Source organism: Neocloeon triangulifer, unplaced genomic scaffold, assembly GCF_031216515.1.
Source record: "Neocloeon triangulifer isolate White Clay Creek 2 clone unplaced genomic scaffold, ASM3121651v1 ptg000014l, whole genome shotgun sequence".
NCBI classification, from domain to species: Eukaryota; Metazoa; Arthropoda; class Insecta; order Ephemeroptera; family Baetidae; genus Neocloeon; species Neocloeon triangulifer.
The window spans coordinates 21,085,402-21,094,628 of NW_026775556.1; the positions used below are offsets into that span (position 1 = coordinate 21,085,402).

Consider the following 9,227-nt stretch of genomic DNA (forward strand, 5'->3'; position numbering starts at 1 on the left):
GTTCACATTTGATTGAATTACTTGAAATAAAATATTAATTATAAAACTGATGATACTTTGAGACAATCCCACAGAAATTAGGAAGTTAACCCGATTTTGAGTATTCATTTGGATGATTAACTTGAATATTTATAACTTAATTTATAAATTATAAACAAAATAAAATTAAATATATTATTGTCAAAATATTATTTAAATTTAACAAAATCAATTTTTATGTAAAATTGAAAATTTTAATGAAAATAATATTAATGATAAGTAAAGTTAAATAAATAAATTTTTTTTAATATGTCTTCATGCATGTTTTAATTGATTAAAACTAGAAAAAAATTTACCAATAAAAAAATAATAATCTTTTGATCAAGTTGATCTCGAAAATAAAAAAAAATTTAATTGACTTGTTCCCTCTGCGCCAGGTCGACAAGACTTTGTCTTGGCCTGATCCTAAAAGAAAAGAAACAAAAATGATTCATTTAATTTAAATAATGTTTCTCCTTAAATATTCCTTGATTCTTTTATTTTAAGACATAATATAATAGAGTAAATAAAAAATGATAAAAATACCAACAAAATATTTTTGAATCAAAATATAGCTCCATATACTGAAGTTTTTGACATAATTAATACATCGTATTAACAGTAAAATATAGAGTCTCGTAGCAAAATGCAAAATGCAATGCAAGCCAATCAATGACTAGTGTGGGTGATTTTCAGCAAGAGAGACATTTCCCTCTAATTGCTTCCCCAGCTCATTTCCGACGGTGGTTTGACGCAGTTCGCTTCCTCTCAGCAAGGATATTGGCTCGCGTTTTTTAACCCGCAATTTCATCCGAGCGTAACCTCAATTTCAGCGAGGACGCACTTTGCTCCGTGAAGGCACACGGGACGAAGCTTGTTACTTCAATTGTCTGTCGTGGAATGGATCTTGGCTACCGAGGAAAGGAGAACAATGCGATTTCACCACAGTATTATGCAGCTGACAAATAAGACGTAAAAGAAAAGTAAAGACTCTACGGCAGAGCGGCTAACAAAATAAATCATAAAAATAAAATCTGCGTAAGCAAAATAAAATGAGCATGAATTTTTACGGTTGATCTCCTACTTGATCTTTTACCCATTTTTATTCATTTTTTGCTATAATCATGAAGATGAATTTATATGAGAAAGATTAAGTTAACGAAAATTTTGTTTGGAAAAATAATTGATAAGTATAAATTTGATCAGAATCAGACAAAATAAATAAATTTGATTATGTTATTCATTTATTATTCTTATTATCACTACTAAAAATTAATCCCCACAACGTCAATTCCAATAAAAATAATTTTAAATAAAATATTTAAAATAATCATATGTTATACATACACCAAAATATGTTAAAATTAAAACTAAATTTATTTCATTTGTAATTTATTTGTTGTTAAATAATTGAAACGGTTTTTAATAATTTCTAATTAATTAATTATTTATGCAATGAGATATAAAAAAAAGATTTTTGAATTATTTTTGGCATTCTTAGTTTTAAAACAATCTCTATTAAAATAAATTGTTTTTCCTCACACAAATCTATTTCCATCTGCTTAACAGACACAATGGGTGTTTGCAAAAGGACTTGCTGCTAATTAATTGTAAAATGAAAGCACTTACAAGTAACGTTGAGTTTGGTGGAGGCGTTGATGGGGGCGGGAAGGGCGACGTGGGAAGCACTGCAGGTCAGAGTGCAGTTGTGCAGCTGCCTGTTGATTTTGTCCAGCTGCAGTTCGTTGCCGGTGGAAAAGTTGGCCAGACTGTCCTGCTCGCCGTCCGGCGTCTCGATCCACCAGTCGAAGGACGAGGGCGGCGGTCGACCGCCCTCGACCACGCACCGCACCCGCAGGCCCGCGTTTTCTTTCACCCCGAGCCAGGGACCGATGCGACCTTTGCCCTCGGCGGTCAGGTACGACCCCTTCGGTGCATCTGCAACACAGAAAAAAAAGGAATTGTTAAAACTGATGAGCTAAGGAATGTTTGAATAAAAGAAAGAAGTTTTTACTGTGAGTATCAATATGATCTATAATTAATTAAAACAGAGATCCTTTTAATCTCAAATCGAATACAAACTCAAAATTAACAAGACTATTTAAATTTGAACGTTGTATGCAAACTCACATTTCCATGTACTACTGAACAACTTATAAACTCTGATCTAAATCAATAAATTAAAAAATGTTATTGATCAAATTGTATAAGTTATTTTAATCTATCCACTCACTCGTCAGCATGGTTTTAATGTACAACTTTCTATTACCAACCTCGCAGGAAGATTATACATCTAGTTTACTCAATAACAGTATTATTTATTCAAATAAAATTTTCTGGCCAATTCGTAAGCCCAATTCTATTATAAAAATTGTAATTTATAATAGTAGATAATATTGCAAATGACATTATAAACTCTTAAAACTAAAAATTTAAATATAATATATAATTTTCAAATTTAGAATTTAGTACATACCTGGTTCAATAATGGTACAGAACTGTTGCAGAACCGGTTCAGCCTATTCTGCATCAGTTCTACACCAGTTCCTCACCTGTTATGAACCAGATCTGAACCAGGGGTATAATTACTAGGATAAAATCAGATAAAATGTTTCTATTTCCGTTTTTGTAGTTAATTTTCCATGCGTTCATATTATTTTTTGCGGGCTTGGAAATTTTTTTTTTAATTTTTTTTAAATTTAGTACAGACCTGGTTCAATAATGGTACAGAACTGTTGCAGAACCGGTTCAGCCTGTTCTGCATCAGTTCTACACCAGTTCTTCACCCGTTATGAACCAGATCTGAACCAGGGGTATAATTTGCTAAGATAGAATATGGTTCCAATTCCATTTATGTAGTTCATTTTCCATGCGTTCATATTATTTTTGGCGGGCTTGGAATTTTTTCTTTTTAAATTTTCTCAAATTTAGAATTTAGTGCAGAACCTGGTTCAATAATGGTACAGAACTGTTGCAGAACCGGTTCAGCTGTTCTGCATCAGTTCTTAACCATTTTTGAACCAGGTGTATAATTATGAATGATAGAATGGTTCCATTTCTATTTTATTTTATAATAGACAATCTTAATACTTTTGTGTTTGCATTTCGTGGCACTTTAATATTATATAGTATAACTTCAATGGTAGAAACGAGTGGTTGGCGATTTGGCCGATTCGTTCGCTTGTTACTGGCGATCAGCTGTCGGAGTCAAAAATTGCATTGGAAGGAGATTAAGTGCGTGGGATCGAGTGGCAGGCGGAGCGAGGCGAAAAGTCATCATCGGATTTCGATTTGGCCGGCTGCGAAAAAGAAGAAGACAGAACAGGTTGAGAGAGTTGGATCGAGACCTTTTGGCCCTCGAGCCCATCGACCCTTATCATAATGACATCCTGCAGGGCCGCCGGCTTTTTGCATGCGTCGCCCAAAATATTTACGGCCGCTACAATTTATTCCAAATTTCATTGTCTGCTGAGCCGAGAAATCCAACTCGCTCTCGCCTTTATTGCGTTCGTATCCCGTGCCGACTTGCTGGATATATCAAATCTGCCAAAACCCACACTTTGACCGGTTCTCCGTGAAAGACTCGATCACATCACACACATATATCAGCCAAAAATATAATATTTCAAATAGAAAAAAAATGTGCAAAGAAGTGAAAAAGAAGTGAAGAGTTGGTATTTTGTATGCTGATTCCATATTGCAAAAAATTATTTCTGTTTCAAATTTTTAATAAAAAAATTATTACTTCAATTAAATATTTATTATTTCCCGATATCTTTCACAACCAAAATCGTATTGATTTCATATTTATTTATTTGTATTTATTCATATTGATTCGTAATTATCGCCTCTTGGTAAATACTGGGCTATGAGTTTCAGTGAGTTGTTCACTAGCACTGTGTGCCTATTTTGCTCCCATACCAATTTTTTTCAATTGATTGTTCTCACTTGTTTGAAGAATAATAAATTAATTGAATTGAATTGAGATTTTTCATTTTTTCCTTACTAGATATTATATTATACTTGTCATCCGCTTTTTACATCAACAAAATATATTGAAAGATGCTTATTTTTAGCTTTTTAATAGGATTACCATAACAAGCTCTCCCCTCTCACTATTGTTTCACAATCTCTTAGAGGCTTGTCAAGAAAGCAATATTGAAAGGAGCTGCTGACTGACTCGGCTCGGCTCCCCCACGTTATATTCCGGCCGATAAGTCCAGGGGGGCCTTCATAATTCCTGTACCCTCGTGACGGGCCCGCAAATAGCCTCACTCAAGCGGCAATGATATGCTCCAAGTGTCATCTCCTTTGAGTGACAGCTCATGAAGAAGAAATGGATTTCCCTGCCGGCCGCCAAGTCACTCGCTACGCCCTTAATTTCGTTAGGCCACCCCAGCGGCTTTCGAGGAAACAAACCAGAAAAAAATACTCGATCAAGAAGCACTTTATTTCAATAAAGCCGTTAAGAGCTGATAAATTGACAGGAAGGTAGAAATTTCTTTTATTTTTATAAATTTTTTCCGCTACTCTTTTATCATTCATAAAAGTTATAAATGAAATTGCAAAGTTTGTTGAATATTTGTAGTTTTTTTATTGCTATTTTATATTTTCTAAATAGTTTTGCCGTTAGATTTCAGTTTTCAAGTGCACTTTAACAGATCCTTTTTTTGGAGAAATTAGATTCAAATTATAAAACATATAAAAATATCTGTCATTGATACAAATTTTCCTACCTTTCCTTTTCATTGTTAAATCTGAGCCGCGTTTTATTGTTGCTGTTTAGTTTTTTCATAAAGTAAAATAATTGTTTGGTGCATCAAAATCACTTAAAATTAGCAATAACTCTACATAACTTTTTCAACTCAACAAACAGATTTCCAAAGAATTCCGCCTCGATTTCAACAAAATTTAATTTGCATTTTAGGTTTTAAGATTAATTTGCAGAGAATTATTGCACAAATTAAAAAAGTAAAATTTAATATCAAAATACCTGAAAATCCTGAACATTTTTCATAAAGTTTTATGAGTTTTTTTATAAATTATAATTATATACACTTACCCATGATGACGATCCACACAGCCCTGGTGGCGATCAGGTCTTTCGTCTTGGAGTCGCGCTCTTCGCACTGCCAGGGTCCCTCCTCCTGAGGACCCACCCTGAAGATTCGGAGGGTGTCCGAGGACAAGTGGTAGATCGAGTTTCGCTGCACAGTCTTGCCGTTGTGTTTCCACGTGAGTTGGGCGTTGGAATCGCACGCCAGGACCACTTCCTCGTGCAGTCTGACGACCAGCTCTGGTTTCGATTCGCCCTCCTCGAGTGGTCTGTAAGGAGCCCCGTGATGACGCAGCGAGTGCGACGTCAAGCCTGCGTGCCCTGAAACAAAAAATGCAAAAATGTAAGCTTCATTTTCTTGAGATTGGACCGAAGATTTATTATCCGCTCAAAGAAATCAACCATATATTATAATTGATCTGGTGTTTTTCAGTAGAAAAAAAAATCATAGCAAAACTTTGTTTGTTACGTTTCTTAAAATAAATTTATTGAATCAGAGATATTGATGGATGAAATTGATTCAAAAATTAGTCGCAAAAGAACGATGAATTAATATCTTTAAATTGTAAATCTATAAAAAAAATTAAGAACGGCCTTCATATTCGTGAGAAATTTGTCATGAAAATACATAGTTTTGACATTATTGTTAAGAAAAAAACATCAGGAGTAATTCAATTCAACAAATCAAATGGCGGGAATGAAGTACTAAAAATTAGCAAAAAAATTCTAAATAATATGTTTCCTAAAACAAACAGAAAAACACAATAATTCATGAAAAATAATCCCTATTATAGTTTAAAGAACTCCTGCCTTGAATGTTATTATTTTTGTCTCCAAAAATAATATTTGTCAAATTTACATTTCAACCGATACAACACTTAAAAAATTTCACAATTTAAAGTACATAGCACAGAAAAACCTTTCTATTTTTTTTTTTTTTTTTTTTTTTTTTTTTTTTTTTTTAATTTTAATTTCCACCAATCTCAAGAGAAATCCAATATTTTCATTCCTCCCAGAATTATATATTGAATGAGATCATGAGCAAAGAGTTGTTTGAAAAATTTGTAAGGGAGAAACGGCGCTTTCATTCACCAGTCCCTTGGTGATCACATTTCCATCATCCACGTTTTGCACGCCTCCCCGGAGTGCTTTAAACTTCAGCCAAACAAATTCGCTCCACCGCTGGCTTTTTCTTTTTTTATATAATACCATTGATTGATCACGCTCTGCTGGTGAGTGGAGAAATTTATATCAACCATTCTTTGCAGGTTTATTTTCCACCGAAAGAAAGAGAGGAAAACTGCACGGCGGAGAAAATTAAATTGAAATGCGGTGCTGGTCCATCGGGCGAGTGGGGTCAAGTGTACATACACAGATTGGGCCCAAACTGCTTTTGATGCACGTCACGTTGTGTTCATAAAGAGCCAACGGACGGCAATATTATTAAAACGGGTGTGACCCCGCAGGTCCGGTGCTCTCGCGTCAGTTCATATTTCACGAGAAATGCCCGGCCAAATCACGTTCCACTGATAAAAGCAGCTCTCTCGCGCAACCCTCCCAAATACACACTGCACTGAAGTGGGTGTTGCTCAACATTTATATAAAAAGACCAAAAATGTATTGTTAAATAAAATTTTTATTATTAATATTTTTTTTAAGTCAACTATTTTTTTAGTTTTAAAACTTAATTACTTAATAATAATTTTTTAATATATTTATTTTTTATTCAATGTGTTTTTATCAACCTTTTTTATTACTTGATTCTCAAAGAAATTTTTAAATAAATTTACAAAAAAAAATGTTATTTTTATAATGGTGTTGTCAGTCGGATGCCAGCTTTGACATTAGTTTTAAACATTTATAAAGATATTTTGTATGCATTAAAGGCATGGTTGTTATAATTTGAATGTTTTGATTTACATTTGATTGATAGATAAACTGAAAGAATTACTTTACTATTTTGGAATAGGAATAAGTAATGTTCTATGGCGAGTAAAAATTTTAAAAAAATTACAAATGCCAAGAGACCAGGTTTTTTATGCGTGTTGGTTGTAAAAATTACTATTTTTGCCACTATTTAACATATGGCAGAAAATTTTGTTTGCCATCTGAAAAAAGTTTGTCGCCGCTCCCCTAGTGCAATAACGGCAGATATATTATTGATATTGAAAGAAAGCATACATATATCCCCATCGTTTTCCTCTCGCCCCTCTGTAAGTGTTTCTTTCGGTTGGTCAAGCACTTGGCCAAATATTATATATAATATCGTTGTGGTATCTCGTGTGTGTGGGATCAAATCAGCGGTCGGCTGCAGCGCAGCAGGTATTAGAGTTGTTGGACGTGCGAAGATATAAAAGATGAAAAAGTTGGTGCGTGCCCAAAACGTCGCTCTGTCCGTGGAGAACAACAAAAGAACAACAAGGGACGCCGGCAAAACTTTTCAAGGGGTTTTGTGCGGCGCGAGAACAAGAGCTCCGCAGAATTCTTTCATCGCCAACCACGCACCTTCTTTCAAAATGAGAAGACTGAATTCATTCTCAGATAAAATAAGACTAAATTGGCTACAGAAAGTTTTGTACTTTATATGAAAACGTCTCATCACTTTTTAAATAGAGTCGGACACTTTATGGAAATGTAATACGAAGTATTAAAAGATTAATAAGATTATCCAGTCCAGTTTATCATTTTTTAATAAAACTTCGTTTCCATACACACAGTCTGTTCTTCCTCTTACAATGTTATCCACCAAATAAAGTTGTGTACATATTTTAAAATGATCAATGCATTTTTATTTATTAAATTTCACTCCAGAACTGATGTGAGCTTGTTGTTAGATGGGGAAATATATACATTTTTGCCGTTATGCTTATTTATTTTATATCACAATTTTTACATTGAGAGGAAATAGAATTATTGAGCGGGAGATTTTGAATTGCGCTGAACAAATAGAAACCACTTGATAAAAAGATTTTGCTTCTTCCTCAATTATATTAACTGCTGAAACATTCCATTTTATCATAAATCGACTTTTAACGCACAAATTTGAGAAGGAAAGTTTAATTTAAATTAAAATAAAATTCATAAAATTATTTAGATTTACTCACAAGCTAAGATGGCAGGGGCATTGTTGGTGCTAATTGTAAGTAATAAAAAGTGGCTTTTAATCACACAGCTTGAAATTAATTTTAAGAATCAAATCTATTTATTTGTTTAATTTTTAAATGTATCAAGAAATTAATTCCATTTTCAATTAAGATTGATTGTGAACGTTGGAATATAGTACAATTTTAATAGAAAAAAATACTTTTATCACTTTTACAATAGTGCAAGTTCAAAGAAAAAGGAAACGAGTATTTTTCCGGATTTGATTAGGAATTCTATTTCTCTCTCTGATGGAACGTCTTTTCCTCTCACTCGGCACTATTTCCCTTTGGCTTTTCCAGCACAACGGAAAAATCATGAATAAATTTTCAATAAAAAAACGACCGCTTTTCCGGGCGCTTTTAACCTAAATAAAGAACGTCTGTTTGATTGAGGAGGAAAGGGCACGAGGCAAGTGCTGAGCAATCAGATCCTCTTTTCTCTCTCCGGTCGTTTCATTCCCAAATAGAGATGCACATCTCGTTAGCAGCCAACTAGTAATGTAGGCAGACCCGCCGGCCAAACCCCGGGGGCGGCATTAACTTTGTGTTCGGAGGTGCGAAATAAAATCTCTTCCGCCAGAGATGCTCACGTGCACCGAGTTGGAGTGCAATCATAAAATGCGTTTTCCCAACCAGTGTTTTTTGTGTTTTTATTTCCTCTCCAGAGTGCTCTTTCTCTGCCGTTGATGTTTGTTATCCGAGAGATGAGAGAGGCGCACACGCGTTTTGCTTTTTCGTTTCACTCTCGCGAGCAATCGCGTGATTGCAGCTCTCCGGCTGCTCATCTCTGGTTTCTCTGTTGCACACGCGGGGGTGAAAAACGAAACCAGAGACAAAAGAGAGCAGATCGGCTTTCCGCTTCGTAAAATTTGCTGCTGTTGCCGACATGCACATTTTTGATTAGAGCACCGAGCTGATGAATACAAAAAGAATGCACCAGTTTGAAAATCTTGTTTTGTTTTTTGTTTTAGAAACGACAGATCTAGTAAGTAGAAAATAAATAATATAAT

The 9,227-nt window shown here is 34.3% G+C and overlaps 1 protein-coding gene across 1 annotated transcript in view; it reads right to left on the reverse strand.

Moving 5' to 3' along the window:
• Nucleotides 1–9,227, reverse strand: part of LOC132200378 (hemicentin-2-like) — a 121,029-nt gene that overhangs the window by 29,426 nt on the left and 82,376 nt on the right. The window contains exons 2-3 of the mRNA XM_059625803.1: nucleotides 5,081–5,395; nucleotides 1,648–1,956 (exon numbers count right to left, since the gene is read on the reverse strand). Of these exons, the coding sequence (XP_059481786.1) occupies nucleotides 1,648–1,956; nucleotides 5,081–5,395 (624 nt within the window). The remainder of the gene's footprint in view (nucleotides 1–1,647; nucleotides 1,957–5,080; nucleotides 5,396–9,227) is intronic.